This window comes from Oryza glaberrima, chromosome 2 (assembly GCF_000147395.1).
Source record: "Oryza glaberrima chromosome 2, OglaRS2, whole genome shotgun sequence".
In the NCBI taxonomy this organism is placed as follows: domain Eukaryota; kingdom Viridiplantae; phylum Streptophyta; class Magnoliopsida; order Poales; family Poaceae; genus Oryza; species Oryza glaberrima.
The window spans coordinates 8,740,705-8,767,217 of NC_068327.1; the positions used below are offsets into that span (position 1 = coordinate 8,740,705).

At 37.8% G+C, this 26,513-nt stretch overlaps 2 protein-coding genes across 3 annotated transcripts; both read left to right on the plus strand.

The window, feature by feature from the left end:
• The first annotated feature begins 274 nt into the window (after positions 1–274).
• On the plus strand, positions 275–6,331 carry LOC127764019 (abscisic acid receptor PYL3-like). Its single transcript, XM_052288825.1, has 3 exons — positions 275–373; positions 4,293–4,514; positions 6,110–6,331. Exons 1-3 carry the CDS (start codon positions 275–277, stop codon positions 6,329–6,331), a joined length of 543 nt encoding a protein of 180 aa, XP_052144785.1.
• A 12,851-nt stretch (positions 6,332–19,182) lies between these two features.
• On the plus strand, positions 19,183–23,184 carry LOC127761041 (abscisic acid receptor PYL3). Of its 2 annotated transcripts, none has more exons than XM_052285248.1 (3): positions 19,183–19,572; positions 20,783–20,998; positions 22,596–22,762. In XM_052285248.1, exons 1-3 carry the CDS (start codon positions 19,390–19,392, stop codon positions 22,695–22,697), a joined length of 501 nt encoding a protein of 166 aa, XP_052141208.1. In that variant the 5' UTR covers positions 19,183–19,389; the 3' UTR covers positions 22,698–22,762. The 2 variants fall into 2 exon arrangements, with proteins under 2 accessions (XP_052141208.1, XP_052141207.1); XM_052285247.1 differs by lacking the exon at positions 22,596–22,762 and adding an exon at positions 22,769–23,184 and having other exon boundaries at positions 19,202–19,572.
• The last annotated feature ends 3,329 nt before the right edge of the window (positions 23,185–26,513 follow it).

A 26,513-nucleotide genomic window follows, 5' to 3' on the forward strand; every position in this document is an offset into this window, starting at 1 on the left:
TTCACCATATCGTATCCTGTTGCAACACACGGGCCAGCGGCTAGTTTCTTGGAAAAAGGTAAGTGGGTCCGGTGCAATTGTGCAAATCCCCCTCCCTCTGTCCCTCACCGGTGTGTGGCCTCGCTTCCCATTGGCTCCGGCGCCCTCGATTCGTACGGTGAACGGCAAGGCACACCGCGGCTTAAACACAGCGTTTGCTCGGTTGCACCGGAAACCTCACCTCACTCTCCTCAGCTAGCTGCTTAATTACTTGCAGCTAGCTCAGCTGCCCGGAATGGTGGAGATGGACGCCGGCGGCCGGCCGGAGCCAAGTCCACCGTCGGGCCAGTGCTCCTCCGCCGTCACCATGCGCATCAACGCGCCCGTCCACCTCGTAAGTGCTCAGGCTCACCCATCTGATCTCTCCAGTAGCGCCAAACCTGTTAATCTTTCGATCGGCCGGTTAATTAATTTCTCTTCTCTGAAATTTGGTTCTTGCATTGATTTTTGAGACTTCTTGATCTTGGATGTGTGTTTCTTGGGTCTCTCTTTGTTTTCACTGATAATGATGTTGTATATGCTAGCTCTTGCTGGCAGTTTACCAGCACACGCTGAAACTTCACTGAAAACGAAGATTTTCCACGAAAAAAAAAGAAATAAGTACACAAGTGGAAGAGAAAAGTTTGCAGAAGTTCAGAAGAACTGAACCTAAAAAAATAAGTGTTTTTTCCCCTCGAGAGTTAGCTGAATTTTACAAATTTAAATGAAGCCTCCGTTTTAGATATACTCTTCTAGTAGCTAATGAACAACAACAATGGAAAATGGATCAAGTGTATGCGTATCTGCAGGTAATTAAGGTCTTCCAGCTGCTATATATACATTACGTTGTAGGTTGTTAGATGCATCTTGAAGAAAAAACAAGATTCAAACAAATATGTGAAACAGGCTCGTCCTTTGTTTGTTCTAAAGTTTGATGAGCCTCTGCATTCAATGACAAATTGATAATAGCAAGAAGAATATATGTTTTGTATGCTAACAGACCTAGAGGGATGTCTGTTACCATCCTGTTGCTCTTTCTTCGCAAAATCCATATTATTATAAAGGGAAAGTTTTAAGTGTTTTAATGAGTACCATTATAGACAAAGCACATTGAAAAGAACATCAGCTAGAAGTAATTGGTAAGACAAGAATCTTACTTTTTCCTTTTTTGGCATGCACTTATGTTTCATTAATTGTAGGGACAAGATAGTCCCTCTGTTTCATCCATATTTCTTGAATTTACTTAATCCCTTCTGTACCCCTGAATTTTGCTCAATCCCTTAAATATCCCTGAATTTTAGTTTGGATCCCTTCCATGCCCTTTCCGCTAGTTGACTGTTAAATTCTTATGAAAAAGTACATTTTGCCCTTTGGTATAAAGAAGCATATAAATTAATAGAGTATATTGTTGAAGCATAGAAATTTGTTATATGAGACTATTATGTTTATGAGATAGTTATGCACCATATTATTTGCGATAAATATACTTTTAGATATGATATAAAAAATTAATACTTATTTGTTAGTTATTAATAGATTTTTTTTAGCATATGTGTTCTGATAGTAATAAATAAATCTGTTGTATTACTATGAAAACAAATATGCTACATAAAAGAACTTTTAATAACTAATAAATAAGTATTAACTTTTTATATCATATGTAAAAGTAAATTTGTCACAAATAATATGGTGCATCACATACTCATAAATATAATAGTCTCATCCAATAAATTTTTACATTCCAACAATATACTTCATTAATTTATTATGTTTCTTCATAGCAAAGGGCAAAATGGACTTTTTCAAAAGAATTTAACGGTCAACTAATAGTCAACTAGCGGAAAGGGCATGGAAGGGATCCAAACTAAAATTCAAGGGTATGTAAGGGATTGAGCAAAATTCAGGGATATAGAAGGGATTAGGTGAACTTTCATGGGTACATAGGGGATTTTCTCTATATTATATAATGCAATCAGTCATACTTTTTTTTTATCCTGTTGTTTTATTAAAACGAGATACAATTAGATACCGGTATTTTTTTTAATAAAACAAGTATAACTTCCAAACTCGTGTACCAACTAGAGCTTTAAAAATCATATTAATCCATATCAACATTTGAATTTTAGTGGGTTGAGTTATGCATCCACAACTTCTGTAGGAATGACTGTAAATTGTAGATGATTTTGATCACTTATTCTCTAGTCCGGTGGCCTTAGTCTGATGTGGTTCTTGTAGATAGACTTAAATCATAGAACTAAATCAAAATGTTAGGGATGAAACACTTTTTTGGTGTAGTGCAGTTGTAGGTGTATGATTCTGCCCACTACAGTTTTACTCTCCGTGCTCATATTTACACACACAAGATCTTGCGCTTAATAAGTATGTAGGAATCTTGTTTATTTCACTGTTTTATGTTTGATTTTTATCTTTCAGTTTGTTTTAGAGGGGTGCATTTATGTGCATGTACAGTGGTGTAGATGTGCGTCTTCAGTGTAATAAAGAAAATAATGTTACATCATATACCCATTGTAAGGAAAGGGCCTTACTCTTGTAAACTGCCAGATGTCCATTTTTCATCAACAACATACTGAAAAACTATCTAATTTCACCTCATAATTATCAAAATATGTAATCAGTTGTAAATAAGATTATATTGTACCAGACATCAAAATAAGAAGTGGAAGGATGAGAAAAAGATATTACTGAGCTTTGTCAAATTGTAACTAAAGATGGTCTTCTTCCCCAAAAGTGAAGTTTTCTCTTATCAGTTAAATGAATTTGATTCACTAAAAAAATTACTGAATTTAAATGTACCAGTTTGATACCAACATTTTTTTTAACTCTGCTTCCAAGATTCCTCTGTTGGCAGTTTACGCCATGGTTTCATATCTCCTCTTCCTAACCGGCCAAATAAATCAGATTGCATCTCTAGTCAATGCCTTCCAGCTGCTATGCATACTGTGAAAGTTTTCTGAATCCATCTGAAGCCAAACATGTTTGTAATGTTATGCAGTTGTTTCAGCTGCTAGCCTGCTACCATCCTAATTTGTCTATTTGAACGGCAGAATTATTCAACAAATGTGTCAAGCAGGCATATCGATCCCGATGTTCCACTTTTCTGAACATTAGCTAAAGCAGAAAGGACAGTCTGTGTTTTCGTTTATTTCCACTTCATTGAATACCTTATAATGGATAACCTGGCTGCTGCGTCAAAGACGCACAAAGCATAGCATGACACATATCATTACAATAATTCCGCACCAAGAAGAATAATATGCATGACCCCACTAACTTGTTTCTGATGATAGTTTAGGTGTTTCATTTTTGGCAAATTCTAATAGCCCACCAAGAAGAATAACTTGCATGAGCCCACCAAGTTGTTTCTATCTTCATAACCAGATGCATGAGAATCTTACTTTTATTTCTTTCTTTTTGGAAATGTTTTTATCTTTCATTCATTAATTAAGCTTTGAACATACCAGCTGGTGGGTCTACCAATATTTTGCAGTAGAAATTAGTAGTCAAAGTTACATCTCAAATCAATACCGTGTGGATGTTCAAAACAACATCTTTAACCACAAGGAGTACCTATCTGTCCCATTATAAGTGCAGTTGTGAGTTTACGTGTCCAATTTTGATTGTCTGTCTTATTTAAAAATTTATGAAAAAATAAAAAAATATTAGTCATATATAAAATACTATTCATGTTTTATCATCTAATAACAATAAAAATACTAATCATAAAAAAATTTCAAATAAGACAGACGGTCAAATGTTGAATATAAACAGTGTAAAACCATAATTTTTCTAGGATGTAGGTAGTAAGTTATCCTCTGCACTAGAGCACTAGGAGGGAGTTTTTAAGAGGGATTGGGAGTTTAGAGGAATGAGGCTATTAAGTATTTTGTTTGGTTGGGAGACATATAAATTTTGGTGGAATAAGGATGAGGAATTGAGAAGGAACTCTCTCCTTTTCAATACCTGTGTAGGGGCATCCGGGCATGTAATTGGGAGGGAATTTCTCCTTTATTTTGTCTAAGCAAATCTCAGCCATCCGTTTTTATTGATGACCTAATCTCCAACTAAACTCCCTGTCAATTTCTATCACCTCTACCAAACAAGATATTGAAATTAAAAATAAAATGTCCATCTTAATCTCATCATCAATTCTCTCGTTGAAACTTCCAATCCCCTTCACTCGAGTTACCAAACAAGCCGTAGAATTTCCTGCCGGATTGAAGTTTTTTTTTTTTTTGGCTTCCGGTCACTGGCAGGTTTGGTCCGTAGTGAGAAGATTTGAAGAGCCACACATCTTCCAGCCCTTCGTGCGCGGCTGCACGATGCGAGGGAGTACTAGTCTCGCCGTTGGTTGTGTGCGAGAGGTTGATTTCAAGTCGGGCTTCCCTGCCAAGAGCAGTGTAGAAAGGCTTGAGATCCTTGACGACAAGGAGCACGTTTTCGGTGTCAGGATCATTGGAGGTGACCATAGGCTCAAGGTATGCTCGTTCATATCTCAGAGGCCTGTTTGATTTGTCACTAAACGAATTCTACAACCAAGATTTGACGTTATTGACTTTTGGTAAGTTTGCTAAATATTTCGTATTACCAAAATTTATGTTTTTACTTTTTTTCTTTCCCCCTATGTAAGACTCTCCTTTTTCCTTCTAATATAACCAGCAATTCTCTTGCCATCTACTATAAATTTTTTTTTTGTTAAAGTAACGTTTGGTTTAAAGCCTCATTAAATTTTGGTGTGGTTTAAATTCCACCTACTTTCTGAGGATCTGTTTGGTTGAGCTCGTAGAAGCTACAGCTTCTCCAAGATTCAAAAGTTCTTCTAAATAATTTAGATTTTTATCTAGATTTTAAAAAGTAGTTATAGAATCAATAAAATAAGCTAGAAGCCAGAAGCTGGTTTTCCGACTTCTCCTTATTCTCACTAGTTGCTTATCCGAATCCAAAGCTCTCTATACAGGGCCTTAACATATGTATATTTTAGGCTGGAGGCAATACATATTTTGTCTGGTGTGTATCAAAATTTGGTAGGTTGAATTTATCAACAAACCAAACTGTCTCCATATTTTTTGATGACATAGAAAATTAATCAGTTTGATCATGGATGGCCAACCTAAAGCAAAAAAAAAAGGAGTAGCAAGGTAGTATTCCCTCCGTTCCATATGATAAGTGGTTTGACCTTTTTTCTAGTCAAACTTTGTTAAGATTGATCAAGTTTATGGAAAAATTTAGCAATATATAAAATATTAGATTAATTTCATTAGATCTAACATTGAATATATTTTTTAATAGTTTGTTTTGTGTTGAAAACACTACTATATTTTTTGAAAACTTATTCAAATTTGAAGAGGTTTGACTAAGAAAAAAAAGTAAATAACTTATAATATGAAATGGATGGAGTAATATTTGTTACAGAAATGGTTCAAACTAACAAATAGAATCCGACAGACACATCTGCGGAGTAGAATTTGTGTTCTAAAAATGGGCGAACATGTTCACTAATATTCATGGTAAACATGTTCATCCCTTTAGTCCTACATAATAAGATATACTCCATCCATAAAAAAAATTAATTCTATATGTGTCCAGATTTATCTTTAAATAAACTTTTTTTTGGAACGGAGGGAGTACTTTTTTCCCCACATTGAAAAATATTACACATACAAAAAATCTTGCACCCCACAAGCTCACCCAATTAAGCGTATAATTTCCACTTTCAAGTTTCAATATGACTCAGACCATAGTGAAAAATATTACACAATGTTGCAGTACAGTAATTCTTCTCGGTTTAATTTTTTTTTTGTGACAAGAGTCAAAGTAATGTGGAAATCCTCGAAAAAAAATAGTAATGTGGAAATCTCCTAGAAAAGCCTGATCAGTATATGAAAAGATAGAACGAATGCTTTCCCATCCTGGTGTTGTCGTGCTTGTGTAGGTTAGGCCAACTACTGTCTACTGGCTGGCTGACCACAAACATAAATTAATTAACTGATGATCCCATGCTTAATTAATTTTTTAATAGTTAAAAAGGTTTATATCTCCAATCTCTGCTTTTGAGACTATTTATATTCTGCAGAATTACTCGTCAGTGTTGACGGCCAAGCCCGAGGTCATCGACGGCGAGCCGGCGACGCTGGTGTCGGAGTCCTTCGTCGTCGACGCCCCCGAAGGGAACACCGCCGACGAGACGCGCCACTTCGTCGAGTTCCTCATCCGGTGCAACCTCAGGTCACTCGCGATGGTTTCTCAACGTCTCCTGCTTGCCCAGGGGGATCTCGCCGAGCCTCCTGCACAATGACTGGATTTTAGACAAGACACTAATTGGAGTTTTTTTTTTTTTTTTTTTTTTTTTTTTTTTTTTTTTTTTGGCATTGTTGGCTTGTTGCCATTTGCCTACCATCAATCTATCATATTCTATTAGAGCTACAACCCCAGAGACTTGTTCTGAGCTCCCCCATAACCTCGTGACCCTAGGAAATTGATCCACGTTTCTAAACTCCAGTTCTGATACCACTTGTTTTATTGCAAAGCTCGTTCCACTAAATGTGGTCCTTCCAAATCACATTGGGTCTAATACACCAATAAATCTAACCACATGCACAACTTTAGATCATATATTTACACAACCCAAAAGGTTATTATGAGGTGTGAGAATTTATAATTTCCACCTTTTAAGTTATGCTTTCTCATCATCAAATACTTATATAAGAATAAATCTAACAAAATATAGTTATAATCCTTTATATTTTACCAAACTTGGGTATAGAATGATATATGAAACATGTTTAGATTGCTACCTTGACATGCCAAAATTTAGCATAAGGTGTGTTTAGTTTTTTGTGTAAAGTTTTTGAAGTATACAGACACACATTTGATGTATTAAACGTAGACTAATAACAAAATAAATTACATATTTCGCCTGTAAACTGTGAGACGAATTTATTAAGCCTAATTAATCCATCATTAGCAAATGTTTACTGTAGCATCACATTGTCAAATCATGACGTAATTAGGCTTAAAAGATTCGTCTCGCAATTTACATGCAAACTGTGTAATTGGTTTTTTCTCCCACATTTAATACCCCATGCATGTGTCCAAATATTTGATGTGACGTTTTTAACAATTTTTTTTAGATCTAAACAATGCCTAACTGGAAAGATCGTAGCGGATCAAACAGCAACATCTATCCCTGACAGTGTCCCCATGCATGCATAATACGACATAAATATAATTAATGCACCATTTGACTGTGCATTGCGTAAATAAATTACTTTGTATAATTATTTTAAGTTCTATATTGTCAACCAATCGCTCTATATATATACCTTAATTTGCGATAGTCAACTCGATTGCGATGCCCGTGGTGTGGTACCAGCGTGGTCACTACATTGGATTGGACAACACTTTAGGTCCATGAATTATTACTGTGAAAGTGTTTTGACAAACAGTAATAAGTCATTAGTTTTGTCAAATGGGATGAAATGAAGCCATTTATTGCATAGTCCAAATTAGGCCCACACTTTCTACGTTAAATGGGCTGAAATTAGGTCGACCCGATCGAATGTAAAATGGAAAAGGTATACTTTGACTACTTTAAGTATTGCCCGAGTATGATTCATGTCCTCCAACCATAAAACCGGGTATATCAACTCCTCTAACTATCAAAACCGGTGCAAACAATACCCCTCAGTGGTTTTGGAGGTGGTTTTGGATGACGTGGCGCCTACATGGCGGTCTTGACTAAGTCTTTGTCCAACGTGGCGCTTACGTGGCACTAGAATAAAACCAAAAGTAAAAAATATGTGGGACCCATACGTCATTCACACGAAGAAGTACTGTGGAACCACTGACATGTGGGACCCACATGTCATCCTCCCTCTCCTCCCCTCTCTCCGTTATCTCTCTCCCCCGGCCTTTCTGTTCACTGCGGCGGGGACGACAGTGGGGAGCGGCGGTCGGGACAACCGCGGTGGGGAGCGGGCGGTGGTGGCGGTGGGGAACGGTTGCGGCGACGGCCAGTTGCTGCGGCACCGGCGGTAGCGGTGGGGAGCGGCGGCGGCGACGGTCGGCTGCGGCAGCAGCGGTGGCGGTGGGAAGCGACGGCAGCGACGGTCGGCGGCGGCAGCGGTGGCGGCGACGGTCGGCGGCAGCGGCGGTTGCGGTGGGGACGAGGCGGTGGGGAGCGGCGGCGGCGACAGTCAGCTGCGGCAGTGGCAGTGGCGGTGGGGAGCGGCGGCGGTGGCGGTGGGGACGATGGTGGCGGGGAGCGGCGGCAGCTGTTGCGGTGGGGAGTGGCAGCTTTGCTCGCGCCCTCGCCCGCACAGAACGTTAGGCAGCCGCTCTGCTCCAGCCGCCGCGCCATCTCCTCCGGCATCATCATCGCCGCCGTCTCCTCATCCGGCAAGCATTCCACATAGCCGAGATCGGTGTTGTCCCTGCTCACCTCTAACATGGCCGCGGTCTTCTTGGGGCTCGGGTACTCCACGGAGCTTGGGCGCCGCCGTTTCTTGCCCTTTTTCATTGCAATCATGGCGCAAAGAAGCACGGCCATGAACGATCCGGCGGTAGCCGCACCGAATGAATCCAACAAGCTGATGTTGTCGCGTTGCAGTCCGTCGCCGGTGGCCGCGGCACTCTGCATCGGTGGAGCGGTGGAGCTGTTCTTGCCAGGTCCGTGAAAGAAGAGGAGGTGGGACCCCTGGCACTTGCGGTGGAGAACCTCGCCCCAGAGCTCTGGATTGCCTGCGAACGCGGCGGCGCCCATCTGCGCCATGACGGGGGTGATCGACACAATACTCTTTTTTTTAGTGACATATGGGTCCTACATTTTTTAAAAATTTTATTCTAATGACACGTAAGCGCCATATAGGACAAAGACTTGATCAAGACCGCCACGTCAGCCAAAACCATCTCCAAAATCACAGAGGGATATTGTTTGCACCGGTTTTGATAGTTGGAGGAGTGGATTTACCCGGTTTTATGGTTGGAGGATATGAATCATACTCGGGTGATAGTTAAGGGAGTCTATACTTTTTCCATGTAAAATTAATTAAGCCTCTCACGAGATAAAATGGGTCGTAAATTGACAAATTAATTAGGCCCATTTCAAAGTTCCAACAATTAATAAGCTGGATTTAGGCCTATCGTTGACGTTTGATGGGCTAAATTAGACCACTCAAATCGCGCAAGTTTCAACTTTCAGTTCAGAAAGGGCTTTGTGTTCAACATGCGCGGTCGCCCACTCCCACGGTCATCTATATCTAAGCATGTGGATCTCCCTCCACCTCGTTTTCTACGTGCACAATTCCCAAACTGCCTATGTGTTCTTAAAAAAAAAGTTTCTATACGAAAGTTACTTAAAAAAATCATATTGTTTCATTTTTTTAAAAAATAGATAATATTTAATTAATCACGCACTAATAGACCGCTTCATTTTCCGTGTGCAATTCGCTTGTCGGTAACCAGCTCCAACAAACACACACTAAACAGTTAAACATGGGAGTCCCTATTGCGAATTTCCTGCAGTTTACAAATCCGTTGGATCGTTTTTTCTTAACAAAACTCGGAATAAAAAAATGGATGGGATTAGTTTACCCAATCTTTTGATGATGATGCTCTTTACTATACCGTAGTAAAAAAATCAACAGCGAAAGCAACGAGTGAGAGAAAGGTGGGTGGTGCGCCGCAAGTGCATGCGCCGCCCAAACCGGCCTATTGGATTGGATTTTGGCCCGGTCGTGCTGGAACACCAACACATACTTTGCTTTATACTTGGCCGGCTGATCTAGTGTCCACTGCATTTTGCACCTGTCGCGCGTACGGTATATCTTTATGTTTGTCTCCATGGTGGATTCCACTCAAATATATACTGTCTAGCTAGGACGAGACTGTGATGTTTTCTAATACAACAAACTTAAAAGAGAGGGGCATATCTAGATTCATTTTATTAGAAAATATCATATCTGATCCGTTGATTTTTTATAAGACGGAGAAAGTATGTACTACCACTTGAAAAAACATTTTTGTACATTTTTATACTCCAACACTGATTAATTACCGTGCGACTTAGTAATTCACAACTAAATATTAAATATATATTTTTGTTTTCCTTTGAAAGCACCAATTGTAATTAAGGTGTGGTGGAGTCGTGTTGGTGGGTACATACATGATTTTAACCATTACGATTATTTTTTCTATTTTTGTAAGTATTATACATTCGATAATTAAGATTATAACGAAGCACAGACAAATATTATAGTCGCACGTACGAATACGTTTTCGGTGGAATCCTGATGTAGTCGGGTATCTGATGACGCTAGTCTCTTTAACCATATCTTAGGAGATGCATTGATCATGTCCGATGCGCACACTCGTAGAATTAAAAAATAAATCTCTTGTTTTAAGAAAAGATGAATTTGCAGGAGAGGGGTTGACATTATTCAAAAAGAAAGACTCAATTATTCTCGAATTTGTTGAATAATTAAATTGGTCGAACAACAACCTTTTATCCCTGCACAGCTTATCCGGAGTATCGTACCATATCATGTATCCAGCATGTGTCCCTACTTATCTCGCATGGATGCGGTTTCTCATGCGGAGATAAGGGTACCAAAGGAAAAAAATTAGCATAAATGAGCATAGTACATTATATTATATTATATTATCAGTATGTAATGCTTGCCTTAGCTACAGGATTAGTACGAAGGCACCAAAGTACTGGATCCATCTATGTTTCTCCTGGAATTCGTTATGCACGGTCGTGCTGATGTCAATCAGTCAATGTGTGCCAGCCAACACCATCTGCTAATTCACTATAATTCAGTCTATAACGTGTGCTCCTACAATTTTTTTTCTTTACTATTATATTTCAGTTTCAATATCAGTATATTACTTTTACGCACAAAAGAAATGTTGGTTTCATATAACTATCCTTCAAAAATGTATTAACTCTGTTTTTAAAAATATATATATACGATGCATTTGACTTTTAGACATATCGTTGACTATTTATTTTATTTAAAATTTTGTGCATATATCTAAAAATATAAACCGTGCATGCTTAATTAAAGTACAATAGTAGCGGCAGACAATCCCCGTCGACATAAATACCAGTTAGATTAGATTACCCCGCAATAACTGAAAAATATTTTACAAAATACCATGTAATTGCCAGATATTTTAGTTTCAAACCCCTCCATTGGAATTAACTAGTTTTCATGTATAAGGTAGTGCTGGGGGTAAAATAAAAGCTATAAATTAATGTATAAGTGACGCTAAAACTTAACCCACATGGAAATTTTAAAAACTCACCTACTTAACCACAAGCCAGCTGAAACTTTTATACCACATTTTTCCTCAAGCTCATAATAACACAATTGTTGCCATCCCAACCTTATAATTTTATTTTATTTTTTTGGCAAGACTTTCGCTGAACCAGGAAAATTAAAGTAAACCTCTCTATATATATATATATATATGCATATAACAATATTGCAAGTTAATTTGCAACGTCGTTTGTCATGTAGTAGGTGAAGGTGAAGTCCAGTAAAATGAACGTATTAAAGTTTGCATGGTTGGCTCTACTAGTTACACGCACGATCTACTGGAGAATGCCAAATGATTTTGTTTCGTTTTCCGTTGTCGCCTCGCTGGACGCAAGGCTTGTTCTTGTCTACATCATGCCATGTGATCCGATGCCTATCCTTATTACTACTTTATAGTATGTGGGAAATGCTACAGGTACATATATATCTATCACTCTCACAAATTCTATAAATAAGTGATTTTTTTAAAAGAAAAAACTGTCGTTGTTCACCGCTTGCTTATGCTTTCGTATCTGTAATTAGATATTCAAGCCGAAGAAAATCATGTGTTAGTCATATAAAGAAAACGTCATGTATATGAAGCCTCTCCTTACACTACCGAATAACTGATCTTTTATCATGGTATAAAACACAAATATCTCGGATAGACTAAGAACCGATATTAAAGATGTTTTTAGTACCAGGTCTAAAAGTCCAAGTCTAAAAAACAACTTTAATTTTGGTTGGTATTACCAACTGGTATTAAAAATGTTATCAACCGAAACTAATGCTGGAAAATCTTTAATCTCGGTTGGTACTAGTTGATAACACCAACACATACTAAAGATAGTTTTAGTACCAGTTGTTGTAATGAACCGGTACTAAAGATACATCTAGGGTTAGTTAAAAAGATAGCATCTCTCTAAGTTAAGATGTGTGTAGTTGATGGGATGGTTACACACATAAGAGCTGAGATGAGAGATCTTGAGTTCAAATCTCGTGTCCCACATATTTTTGGATTTGGTATGCATTTTTAGTTAGTACCGGTTATTTTTAGTCTCGAGTTGTAGAGCCCGATGACTAATAGTATTTTCTAATGTCGATTACATTTTACGATATCACTTGCAGGACATCAGCAGCAAAGACCGATGGCCCCCCGACTAGTTAGCCCAGGAGCTAGGTACGCTGAAAAAAAATACTAAGTTACTTGTGGTGGAACTAGCCTATCTGGATTTAAATCCTAGCTTTGATTCGGGTGCTCACATTTACGGTTAATTATTATTTTAGTGGTAAGCAATATATCGACATCTACAGTGACTTTGTCATTCTCAAAATATGCTAGCCCAGTTTTTCGGAGGTGCTCATGAGAATAGGGTATGTGTTCATATGGGTGAGTGTGCGTGCGTTATGGGCACATGTATTTATACTATGTTTCTTAAAAAAATAATTAGCAAGCCTTTCCTTCTTTCCTTTTATTCCCCAACATAACCCTACCTAGGTGAGAGCCATGGGCTAGAGGGCAGTCAACGGCGCAGGCCGGTGCCCTGCCTCAACTGAATTGGAAAAAGGCTGTGGTAGGGTGGTTGCTACCTGAAATTGGCCAAGCAGATGCTGCCTAATTAGCTAGCTACCATAACAAATTAACCACACATGCATTCATGTACTACAAGCGTATATATGCGTGCCTAGCTAGGACATGGACATTATATTGTTGGATTTGCTGATGCATCACGCTCACATGCATGTCTGTTGCAACAACAGTGATCAGGATAAACTGAAAGTGGCTTCACAGGGTCCAGGGGACAACAAGATAAGCTTCTTAATTTGTACGTTTCTCAGACAGCTCTTGGTGGCTATGTTTATTTTAATAAATACAACATATTTTGAACCAGGCCTGGATTGGTATGATAATTTTTAGGATAATTCTTATTGACAATTAAGTTGTCCAAATATGCCCTGAATGGTTTTAAGTATCACTAGGGGTGCACAAGTGAGATAAGCTAGCACTAATTCCTAGTTGCTTCACGAAGAATGATAGAAAAAAAAATGTTTCCTGAAGCATTCGTAAACGAAATTTTCTGAACATCCAAAATGGATTTTGAGGGGGTGAGTACAGTGGATACAATTTAATTATACGTACTTCCGTCGTTAATATTTTGGAAAAGAGAAGTCCTTCCATCTCATGAGAATCTTAGTACACATGTATGTTGGTTAATTGCCAAGTGAACTAGTATTGTTTATGACAATTATAACTAAAAGGGTCTGTTTCATGTGTGAATTATAAAGCACACACAATGTTTTATTTCATCACGATAGGGAGTGATGTAGATCGATGTGAAATGATGTAGCTAATAGCACCATTGCATCTTGAAATGGCATTATTCTTCCATTTTTGTCGTTACTTACCTGTGACTGCAAAGCTATTTGGCAATTTTTGTATGGCGCATAATGAAGATCTTTATTTTCTACAAAAGAAAACTCTGTTATGAAACCTTTAGTTCAATATGGAATTGAATATTGCTTTCATCATCAACTGGACCATCCCTTTGTACAGTACTCCTATTATATCATTTCAAGAGTACATTTTTCCTTTTCAAAAAAGCTTAGCAAATTAATTAATTGATTTTATTTTGAATTAGTTATAATGCTTCTTTTAGAGAAAATTGTTATTATAAGTTTTACCAAAAATACCAGCTAAATATTCATATTTAGCTGGTATTTTTCTCAATATTCATTTTTCTCTGTAAATAGATTATATAAATCAAATTAAAATCAATATTCATTTTTCTCTGTAGCATAAATATTCATATTTCATTAAGCATAGTATATAAACATATGATAAATGTTTTCTCGTTCGCCTTACGGATGATTACAACAAGACAAAAATCTCACATGGCATTTTCAAAGTATTAACGTAACTCCATGTTGAAGTTTTTGCTGCCAGTATGATTATAAGGCTGCGTGTACCGATTGATGGATGAAGATCATGATTGCCTTTTGCAAAGTGTGATTTCATTGTCGAGTGGCATTTTGACATCTCATACGAGGTATATGCGTCCTACCACGTGCTTGTGCTTTCAAGCAAAGCTTTTACACACATCAAAAGTTTTGTTGCCCCTTAAAATAGATATCTCTTTGGGTGGTTCCTTGCAACCACCATGAATGTTCTCAATATATATTTGCTGAAACTAAAGGTGACTTCCATGTTACTATGTATTGTTCATATATTAATCGTGACAACTACCCTAGCCCACAAGAAGAGAAGATGAGGAAAAATGCTAAAAACAAATTATGGGCAGCGTATATAGTTACGTAAGGGGGAGCTCGGAGTTTGATTAATTAGGAAGTAATAATTTTCTAGGCAAAGTTATAGCCTACCTAGCATTTTTCGAAAGACTAGTAAGTAATATGCAAGTGCATTATAACGGGATGTCGAGATCATGCCAATGGAAATGGAGCTAGGTGTAGATCATCTAACCTAAATCACACTATTTTTTATGCAACCCCCATTTTTTTACGTTAGGGGAGAGAACTACTTTTACGTAGTAAAGACAATAAAATTGTTATTTCTGGCTACTGCACCAACTAGACGTATATCTGGCAAGTTTAATTTGTGGGTCACATTTCGAATATTATTTCTCAAAAAAAAAAAGTAGGCCTAGTTTCTAGTTACATATCCATCTTACAAGAATCAATTCCAACCCTCTAAAAAGATTTGATTTACATGGTTATATCATTCAGAAAATAGAAAGAGTCGTTATCACTAAATTTACATGTGTTGATTCTATACGAAGCTGTTGCTTTCGGATCAGACCTGCCATATTTGTCCCGAGTAGAAAATTACTAATGGTAGCAGCGTCCACAACAGTATGCTGCCAGCCAATCAGATTACGCCACGTCGACATCTCCTCCCTCGAGTGGCCATAGTATTTTTCTTGCTTAATTAGCTACACACTAAAAACGAAGACTTACTGTGTAAATATTGAAGGAGGCAAGGGCATATGATGAAACTAATATAGTACTACATCTGTCCCAAAATATAACAATTTTTGGCTATGAATCTGTATACTAATCAACTTTCAGCAGTAGTGCAAAGCTAATCCTGCAACCTGCAGGGCGTGTGCTAGGTCCACCACTTGCCTCGTTTTCTTGCTTTTCTACCTTTTACAAGTTGCACCTTGGAGGGCTATTCAGAATTCGATGACTAAAATGTTCAATTCCAATGACTAAAAGTTGTATGGTTATATTTGTTGCAAATATACCATATGATAGTATTGCATGATTTAGAATACCTACAAAATTTACTGGTAAAAAACAGAGAGACAATTGTGGATGTATGTGCGTTGTGTGCGCAGGTGTGTCTTCTATGAAATTGCAAATATATATTGTGAGATGGGCGAGAGAGGAGGGGTTATAAATCACTAGTGAGATAGATTGTTTATATTGTTTGACCAACACCTTCCCATAAAATAAAGGTGAATGAAAATTGTATATACTCCCTACGTTTTATAATATAAGTCATTTGATTTTTTTTTAGTCAAAGTTCTTTATGTTTGACTAAATTTATAGAAAAAATTAGCAACATTTATAACACTAACATAGTTTTATTAAATATAACATTGAATATATCTTAATAATATGTTTGTTTTGTATTAAAATGTTACTATATTTTTCTATAAACATGGTCAAAATTAACGAAGTTTGACTTAAAAAAAAGTCAAATGACTTATAATATGAAAAAGAGGAAGAGGATGTTATTGCACATGGTAACATGTGGTTAGAAGACAAATTTATTGAGGGTTGAAGTTTGGATATTTCTATCCTATAGTGGTCTACACGTAAAAGTATAATTTTGTGAAACATGTTTTCAAAAAAAAATTGTGGAAAAAACAATTTTAAATTACAAGAGAGTTTTATGAACAAAAAAACTTAGAGGAGTACTTTTTTGATCTTTGTGAGATTTACTCAAAATCTTATGTCCAACACCAAGCATTAATAGGGTTGATGCTAATTGTTTCCAAATATCCATATACTGAAAACACAATCCTGCTCAAGTCAAGCCTTAATCCAAAAGCAATAGTGCAGTTTATGCATTCACAATGTTGTTAATTAATGCATATGCATACTTACTACTCCAAAAGTTTCATGATGTCAACTCATTTATAATGTTAGTGTTCCACTAGGGGAGCTTTAACTGAAGTATTTCATCAGCTTATGTGTTATCTTTAAGATAATTTGACTTGATCATATCTACTTTCTGTAATTTGTCTTATGACTATTTATGCCCATAAGAGGGGCTCACTAATACTACTTTCATTCCATCAACTACTAAATAACATTTTATTTCTACTATAAAAATACATTATACCTATCTTTAGAGGAAAAAGGAAAACACTGAACCTACAGTTTTGAGGTTTATATATATTTAATTGAAACTCAACAAGAAATAAATCAATAAAATTGTGTACATATTATTGGGTTGCATGTGATATATTTCGCGTGGCTCAAGGTCAAAGAAGATTGGGTACAATGTACAATATATTGTATGACACGTGATATATTTTGTGTGGCTCAAGGTCAAATTTGATCGATCGACAAGACTTATTTTGGTATGATGTACAATATTTTGTAGGATATGTATTTTTTTCATAAAACAACAAACGTGTAACTATGAAGTTGTCATCCTTATTTAGGAGAGAGTTCACAGGTATGACAAAATTCAGGCAACTTTGCTAGTCTAGTCTACTTCAAAAAACTGAACTAACCTATCAATTTTCTATTTTTCCACTTTTATTTTGGCTTGACTGTCTATAAGATATTTTGGCTTGACTATATCTATTTCTTAATTTGTGTTAACTATTTATGCCCATGAGATGGTTCACTAGCTAATACTTCTTTCATACAACCAACCACTACTAGTAACATTTTATTTCTACTTTTGTTACTTCTATAAAATATATTATACCTGTTTTTAGAGGAGAAAGGAAAACATTGAACCTATAATTTTGAAAAGGGGTAAATGGATATGTGATACCTTATATCTAGAGGGTTATCTGTGCATATTAATCTCAGCAAAAGAATTCAAAGGCTAAATTGCACTTGCAAGCCTCACAATTTTTGTCAATAGATATTCAATCATGAATATTTATATCTTTAAGTGCAACTCACCAAGAAATAAATCAATAAAATTGTGTACATATTATCGGGTTGCATGTGATATATTCCACGTGGCTCAAGGTCAAATTTGATCGATTGACAACATTTTTGGTATGATGTACAATATCTTGTATGACGTGTGATATATTTCGCATGGCTCGAGGTCAAGTTTGATCTATCCACAAGATTTTTTTTTGTTATGATGTACAATATCTCGTATGACATGTGATGTATTTTGCGTGACTCAAGGTCAAATTTGATCAATCCTCGAGATTTTTGTTATGACGTACAATATCTCGTATGACATGTTTTTCCCCCAAGAAAAATATAATCGTGCAAGTATAGTGCTGGCATCCTTATTAAGGAAAAGGTTCCCTAGTATGACAAAAATTCGGGCAACTTTGCTAGTCTAATCTACTTGTGAAGTCTGAACTAACTTATGATTGTTCTCTTTTGCCACTTTTATTTTGGCTTGAATGTCTATAAAATATTTTGGCTTGAGTGTATCTATTTTGTAATTTATCTTAACTATTTATGCCCATGAGAGGGGTTCACTAGCTAATACTACTTTGGTATATGACCAACAACTAAATAGAATTTTATATCAACTTTTATTACTACTATGCAATACATTATACCTATCTTTGGAGGAGAAAAGAAAACATTGATCCTATAATTTTGAAAAAGGTTAAATGTATATGTTATACCTTATATCTAGAGGGTTATTTGTGTATATATAGTAATCTTAATAAAAGAACTCAAAGGCTAAATTGCACTTGCTGATATTGTCAACAAGATATTCGAGCATGAGGGTTTATATCTTTAAGTTCTATTCATCAAGAAATAAATCAATAAAATCGTGTACATATTATTGGCTTGCATGCGATATATTCCATGTGGCTTAAGGTCAAAATTGATCAATTTTTTTGGTACGATGTACAATATCTTGTATGACGTGTGATATATTTTGCGTGGCTCAAGGTCAAATTTGATAGATCCTCAAGATTTTTTGTTATGATGCACAAAATCTCGTATGACATGTTTTTTCCCCAATAAAAATATAAACTTGTAAGTATTATGTTGGCATCCTTGGAATAGTTTCCTAGTATGACAAAAATTTGGGCAACTTTGCTAGTCTAGTCTACTTATGAAGTGTGAACTAACCTATCATTATTCTCTTTTGCCACTTATGTTCCTTTTTCTCATAAAAGAATTGCCCCCATATTTTCTAAATTACTTGTAGTTTTTTTTTGGGACATTGCACCCATCTTTAGTATTACTACCTCCGTCTGAAAATATAAGAAATTAAGATAAGATGAGACACATCGTATTACTACGAATCTAATCAGGGAGACCGTCTAGATTCATAGTAGTAAAATATGTCCCATCATTTTTGAAAAAGAGGGAGCAGAAGAAAAGGGGCATAGTGTCCATCATGTACCCTCCATTGGACGCATGTCCAGATTCATACTTAGAATTATTATTATTATTTTTTAAAAAAGAGAGTATATACCAAAAAAAGCTATTTCTAAGAGATAACAATGTCATCACCTCTCATGTCTTGGGGCCCATCCATCCATCAATTCAGAAGTCACAAGCCAAATAATAATATCCAAGGAAAAAAGAGAGGAGGGACCAATCTACAATTTCAAGAACCTCACAGGGCTGTATCCGAAAAACTCCCCCGATCGAATAACAACCACCACCACACCCTGAGCCCGCGGCCTCACTGCCATCGAGAGGTCGTCGTCGTCGTCGTCGTCGTCGATCACCTCGTCGTCGACGCACCACCAAAGCAAAGGCAAACCAAAACTCCTCTCCTCCTCCTCGTCTTCGCCGCCTGCGCGCGTCGCCGTCGCGTCCATTGCCGGGGCGGAGGGAGGGGGGGTTCTTGAGGATGGTGGAGGTGGGAGGAGGAGCGGCGGAGGCGGCGGCGGGGAGGAGGTGGCGGCTGGCGGACGAGAGGTGCGACCTGCGCGCGGCGGAGACGGAGTACGTGAGGCGGTTCCACCGCCACGAGCCCCGCGACCACCAGTGCTCCTCCGCCGTCGCCAAGCACATCAAGGCCCCCGTCCACCTGGTGACCTTCTGCAGCTTCCCCTGAATCCATCGCTGCTTCGGTTTCTTGGTTTGTTTATTCTTGGGGCTCTCTTCTTTAATTTCTCGATCAGGAAGGATGCCAACAAATCGAAAAGCTTAATTTGGAGGCTTTCTTGTTCTGCTTTTCTTTTTTTTCTTCTTGTTCCCCTTTCTGATTAGTGTGCGGCAATTGATCGAAAAAGTTTTATATACGCGATCCTTGCGATTGATTTCTGTTTCTTGCAACAATCGTGGAGCTGTTCTTGGATTGGGCATGCTACTTTGCTGGATTTGCTCTGCAGGAAGAAGAATGCGCAGATGATTGATCGCAATGATATGATGGCTAGTACGAAAATCGCACGGATTTTTAATTCTGCCTTTCGTACCGCCATCTCACGTGGGAAGATGCTTCCCCCCACCTCGAGATCCCGGCTTAATCTGATTTGTTTTTTGTTTGATTATTTTTGGATTTCTGGATGTTCTTGCATTGGTTTCTACTTACTACTTTATTAACCTTTTTCTTAGTTGTTCCTTTATTCTCTTAATAAGTAATACTCCTGCAAAGAAATGGTAGAGATACCCTTGAGTTGGATTCCACTCCTTTCGATATCTATTGAGTGGTTCTAAGAAGATTGGGTTGAAATTTAGCTTTCTTTTTTGCGTTTTGTTTTGTTTTGTTTTGTTTTTTTGTTTTTTTGTTTTTTTGTTTTTTTTGCAGAATCATGTGATGCCTGTGACACTGAGAGTTAATCAAATGATATAAAGTTATCATTTTTGTCAATTACCAGCAACAGTAATAATCAGCATATTCTTAAAGGATGCCTAATTCCAACTCCAAATAGGAGTATATTTCTATAGAGATCATTGGCATTCTCTAGAGTCTAGCCTCTGTTTCTCCATTTAGAAATTCTCCATTTAGAAATTGTGTGTCTCTGATTAAAAGAGCTGTCCTATTCAATCTGTCTTGAATGAAACTTTTGCACCATCCTTGCCAGCCTCTTCAGTTAATTTCTGTTTTTTCTTTCAACTGTTCATTGATAGGACAGCCTGAATGATCTAGCACAGTTGGGATCTTTATGCAAGAACATTTAATATCAACTGCCCTGTTTGTTGAAAGATTATTAATTTCTACATATTTTTTTTTGCCTAGTATACTTTTGTGTAGTCAACCAAACTGCAGCTAATGGAATTTGTGGCAACCAAACCTGCAGGTTTGGTCTCTGGTGAGGCGTTTTGATCAGCCACAGCTTTTCAAGCCATTTGTGAGCCGGTGTGAGATGAAAGGGAACATTGAGATTGGCAGTGTAAGGGAGGTTAATGTTAAGTCTGGCCTGCCTGCCACAAGAAGCACTGAGAGGCTGGAGCTGTTAGATGACAATGAGCACATACTCAGTGTCAGGTTCGTGGGAGGTGATCATAGGCTCAAGGTATGTTTCCATGTTGATCAACCGTTAATAATCTTGTAATTAATTTGCTGTTCAGATGTTACATGTTACTATGGATCAGACATGTTAATAACTGATATCTTACATGTGACTATTGTGCATTTTTCGATTTTCCTTTTTCTGTTTAGGATTGAAACTTCCTTGATTACTAAGGAAGCAGTAATCATCTGTTCTCCAGATTTCTAATCAAGATTCACATAGTACCTTCTAACTGAACTTCAGATGGGCACTAGAGATTTTATCAGCTACAGCAGCTTCCTGAATTTTCAGATTTTGTTGACAATTAGAGCATTTCATACCCTTGCAGCTGCTGCTGCATTTTTTTATGCCAAATTAGTACTCCCTCCGTTTCGAAATATTTGACACCGTTGACTTTTTAGCACATGTTTAATCATTCGTCTTATTCAAAAACTTTTGTGAGATATGTAAAATTATATGCCTACATAAAAATATATTTAACAATGAATCAAATGATAGGAAAAGAATTAATAATTACTTAATTTTTTTGAATAAGACGAACGGTCAAACATGTGATAAAAAGTCAACGGCGTCAAACATTTCGAGGGAGTATACTTTAACCATTGGTTACTAGAACCTTATCTGCAGCTTGGTGCTGCAACATATTCTGCATGATCTGTCATCTTAAACCATTTTACTATCTCAGTGCCTTGCATAGTCAAACCGTATGCACATGACGGGTTGATTCCACTGATTAGAGTAATAGACTCTCTTGCTTTGAAAAAGAAAAGGTTTTTGCTGGATACACTGTCCCTGGACTAGCAAACAGAGCACACTTGAAACAATAGACAGGTGTACTTTTTTGGCATCTGTTCTGCTCATGTCCTGTTCAGTTATTGACAACAAGGAACATGCACGCTAATGCGCTTACAATGATGAGGTTAATCCGTAATTTGTTATTTTATTAGTGCTCTAATGCATGCCTCCCCACTGGCCATGATAATGGACTGTTGGGGAGATATTTCCTGCTGGTCCGCGCAACCTGAATTTTTCAATTGTCACATCTTCAACGAACTTTTGTCGTCTAACCACAAAACAAGCTATTGGTTGTATTGTATTCCCTTGGCCATATGAACTAACAGCATGGCCCTGACTGGCCATTTCTTTGACCTTACCTGCCGAATTCGTTGCATGAGGATCTGTCACTTGTTTCAAAACAAAAATTAAATAGAAAATCCAAGAAATGCCATTGATAAACACCCAAATCCAAGAAATGCCATCAATGAGTGCGAGTTCTATAAAATGCCATCGTACAAGCGATTTTGTCCTAGAAATACCATTGTCGTTAGGGTTCCATCCATCCCGCGCCGTTAACGGAACCTTAATGGCGATGGCATTTCTGGGACAAAATCGTTTGTACGATGATATTTCATGGAACTAGTAGACATTTCTTGAAATTGGATGCTTGTCAATGGTATTTTTTGGACTTTCTCAAAATTAAAACAAAATAAAAAAAAGAGAGGATCTGTCACTTGTTCCAAAACATTTTTTTTTAAAAAAAAAGGATCTGTCACTTGTTTTGGCATGGACTCATGGTCCATTATCCGTTTGCTTTGCTCAGCGGCGATGCTGGCACAAATGGCCTCACATGCACTGCATCTGGATAATGGAAACCACTTGTCCGAATCCGAGGGAGAACCTTATCTCTGCCTCTTGGTGTTAGCTCAAGGACACTGAACTTGTGAGCTGAATAAACTGATCTTATTGTCATTTCTTTTTTCCTTCTTTCCACAGAATTACTCCTCCATCCTGACCGTCCACCCGGAGGTGATCGACGGCCGGCCCGGGACGCTGGTGATCGAGTCGTTCGTCGTCGACGTCCCGGAGGGGAACACCAAGGATGAGACATGCTACTTCGTGGAGGCCCTCCTGAAATGCAACCTGAAATCTCTTGCAGAGGTTTCTGAACGCCTGGTTGTCAAGGACCAAACCGAGCCCCTCGACCGGTGATTGTTGCCAAGATTCCAAGAGCTATTTTGTGTTGCAAATGCTTAATTAGATTGTGCAGAGTTGCTATTCTCCAATGGAGCCCTTAGGTTCTTTTTCTTCTTGTTGTTGTTGAATGGTTCATGAGAGACTTGTGAGAGAGTGCTGCTGCTACTGCTGTGCTATGTTCAAACCAAAAGAGAAGAAAAAAAAATATTGTGCCTCCTCTTTGAGCCTCTGTTGCTGTTCTTTACCACCCTAGTATGTCACAAGGGCCTAAAAAAAATATTGTGTGTTTCGTTAGTGTTGAAGTACAGGGATTATTAGAACCATATAAGGGCCTAAATGCCAGCCGGTTTCGAGGCTTGGAGGGCTCTCTGTAATTAGTTTTGCCTTTAGTTCAATTGCCACCTTAATGTAAATTTACTTCTCTAGATCTCTATCATGGTTAAGAGAGAGCTTGAAATACTGTAGCTGCTGAGCTTGATCAATTGTTTCTGGCTCATTTAACTTGTAGCTCAACAAATTAAGAGCTCTGATGCATAGTCAAATCCAAAGTGGTTGGCACAAAAGTCGCCTAGAAGTAATTAAGGGGGTACAGTAATCACTTGTAATGTGAAAGGGAGAGGCATAATATGATCAACGGTTAGCAACGCAAAAGCTCTCCGCTGTTGACATTAATTAATATAATGAAATCCTCAAAGAAGTTGGGAAATGGTCGATATGAAGGTGAGCGTTACACATGGCTCACTGCATCCGCATGTCTTTGTTTAATGTCTAATGATGGTTATTTCCCGTTTGTTGTTTAGTGGTGTAAGTGGTCACCTCAGTGTGAAGGAAGCGTGAAATTAGTCCTATTAGTTATCTGTGTATGCAAGGTCAACTACTCAACTGCTAGCTACCTCTAATACGTTGTTTTTTTTTTGTTTTTTTGAAAAGAAGGCAAGAAGTTTGCCTTATATATTGATAGAGAAGAAGAGTTCATAGGTACAAAGGAATTGGGAGTTAGGGTCATTCCGGACCAAGGAAAGGAAGATGACTACTCACACAACCAGTAAATCTCAGTTAGGCAACTCACCCCTGCCATTACCCACATATGCGCTTCCTCCTTTACTTTATTTTTGCCATGATGGAGGTTGGAGTGTTTGCCAGATTTTTGAAGATTCTTGAGTCTCTCCTTCCACAGTTCCCATGCAACTAGAATAGTTATCAACTTGAAGGCTTTCTTTGGCATATTTTGCGTGGAGGTGACTTCTATCCACACCTCTAATACGTTGTGAAGTGCTTCTAGATCCTTAGTAGGTTTTGATGATAAATGACAATGTAATTAGAGGATATATCATGTTGAATGAGATTAGTGTAGGTATTCATCCTATGTGCTTAATAATCTAAAAAGATGGAGACCCTGACCCCACAAATTGATGCGAATCGGTGATTGGCTCAAGGCGATTTAAATTTATTTTCGGTTTGAATTTGAGTCATAGGAAAAGTACACTACACTATTAAGAGGGGCTGGCATCAATGGTATGCGTTGTGTCCAAGTGCCCTAGTATCACCCTTAATTTTGTAGAGAGAGACACAATGCACCACACATACAAAAGGAAAATTGGCGGTCCTTGAACTTTGACCAGAAATTTTGATAAATTGCACTGAAACGTTAGGTCAGAATTCACTGTTCGGCGCTGGAAGGCTGACCGGAAGTTCAGGTCATTTCTCTGGACCAGTATAACAACCTCGGACTTAAGGTTCAAGTCTTTTGGAAAGGAGATTCCAGTCCCTATCTTAGTTGCTAGCTGAAGTGTTGACCTGAAGTTCCGATCTTCCACACTTGAACTTCCAGAGTTTGAATTGGTAACTGTTAGTTGTGGGGATGGGCTAGTATTTAACCCTACCCATCCCCATTTTGACTGTCTGGCTAGCACATCTTTTGGACATATCCCTTAGCTTCTCTAGGGCTCCTAGCCTTCTCCACTTAGTTCTTGAGCCAAAAATCTTGTGAGTGAGAGAGTTTTGGATCTTGTGAGCTTGGGAGTTATAGTTCTTGGAGGAGCACCTAGCTTGGGCCGATGTCAGGTCATCATCATCGCGCTTATTACTCTAGGTGGTTCTCCACCTAGTCGGCTAGGTGTCACACGTGGAGGATGTGAGCTAATGTCTGCACTAAATGAACAAAATTTAGTCGCACGAGTCACGGAGAGATTTTTTTAAACAGAAGCACCCAATCCGCTTCAATATGTCCAATACTCATGCTTTGGTGTTTTTTGAATTATTTTGTTCTGGTGAAAACCATCGCACACACATGAGCAAATATCGACACTAAATGCAAAAAGTTCGTCGCGCGAGTCACGGAGGTAAGTTTGAGTGAAGCTAAGCTAATTTCTAGGGTTTGCTCAGTAGAGCGAGCTTCACTGAAGGAAGGTGTAAATGTGTAATATTCCCTTTGTGGCCATCCCATCCTTTCTTCCCATAAACCAAATACATAACTAACTGATCAAGTGGCCCGAAAGGATAAAATATGGATTGTAACCATGAATTCATATCCTCTACAGTAGTTAAGTATGCACACGGTCATACTCCCACTATTCTAAAGTCCAAGGATTTTTATTGTATTCGAAGATTATAGCACAATATAAGTATTTTGAGACACTAATTCTAATGCATGAAAACCCATAATTTCTCAACAATCATGTACTTAGAAGGGGATATAAGCAATTGAAAATTCAAACTTTAACAACTGAAATTACTAAAATTTTAATGTTACTATTTACTAAACAACCTAAAATGCTTATATTTTAAAATTAATCGAAAACATCACCAAGTGCTAACTGCTAAGCACTTGTCACAGAGAACAAAAAAAAAAAGCCAAAAAGGGAGCATGACAAACAAATGGTCAATCCATACTATGTTCGATTTTTTTCAATGCTCCGGAAAGAAGAAAAGAACAAATTGTAGCGCTACCACTGGTAACATGAAGAGATCAGCCATAAGGCAATTCCCAACCCAATAACTAGGATGGTGTCTATAAGAGCAAGTTCAATAGTATAGCCCACTACTAGCTCCAAATCATCTATAGTCAATATAATAGTCAGTTCATACAATAGTTGCTTACTATACTATAAATACTTGGTCCCACCTATCATACACACATTACGTCTTGGAGTTCGTGTTGCAGCTGGCTATAGATCTGTAGCCAGCTGCTCTTCTCTCTCTTTCTTTATCTCTTTAAAATATGTTTATAGTTGACTTATAGCTTCCTATTGTACCTGCTCTAACATTAAATAAGCTGCCACCTAGTATAGAGAAAATTGACATTGTGCCATTGTCACGATGGGGTTTCGCTGAAATGCCATTACACAGATGGGATTCGATAAAATGTCACTTTCAACCCGTGTGTCTACGCTCAAATGCCATTTGCATCGTTTCTTTCCAATTAAAATCATTTTGCCCTATTTTATCTTGTGTGTTGACCAAAACTCCCCTGTTTTCACGTTGTTTTCCCCTTGTTTTCCCTGTTCAACATGGACAGCAATGGTGTCGGCGTACCGGCAGCGAG

What these genes read in the sequence shown, in the direction of transcription:
- LOC127761041 (XM_052285247.1), top strand. Translation starts at nt 19,390, where the DNA reads ATGGTGGAGGTGGGAGGAGGAGCGGCGGAGGCGGCGGCGGGGAGGAGG. An exon ending in TCAAGGCCCCCGTCCACCTG is followed by an intron (nt 19,573 to 20,782) that starts GTGACCTTCTGC and finishes CCAAACCTGCAG; the next exon opens with GTTTGGTCTCTGGTGAGGCG. An exon ending in GAGGTGATCATAGGCTCAAG is followed by an intron (nt 20,999 to 22,768) that starts GTATGTTTCCAT and finishes TTCTTTCCACAG; the next exon opens with AATTACTCCTCCATCCTGAC.
- LOC127764019 (XM_052288825.1), top strand. Translation starts at nt 275, where the DNA reads ATGGTGGAGATGGACGCCGGCGGCCGGCCGGAGCCAAGTCCACCGTCG. An exon ending in TCAACGCGCCCGTCCACCTC is followed by an intron (nt 374 to 4,292) that starts GTAAGTGCTCAG and finishes GGTCACTGGCAG; the next exon opens with GTTTGGTCCGTAGTGAGAAG. An exon ending in GAGGTGACCATAGGCTCAAG is followed by an intron (nt 4,515 to 6,109) that starts GTATGCTCGTTC and finishes TATATTCTGCAG; the next exon opens with AATTACTCGTCAGTGTTGAC.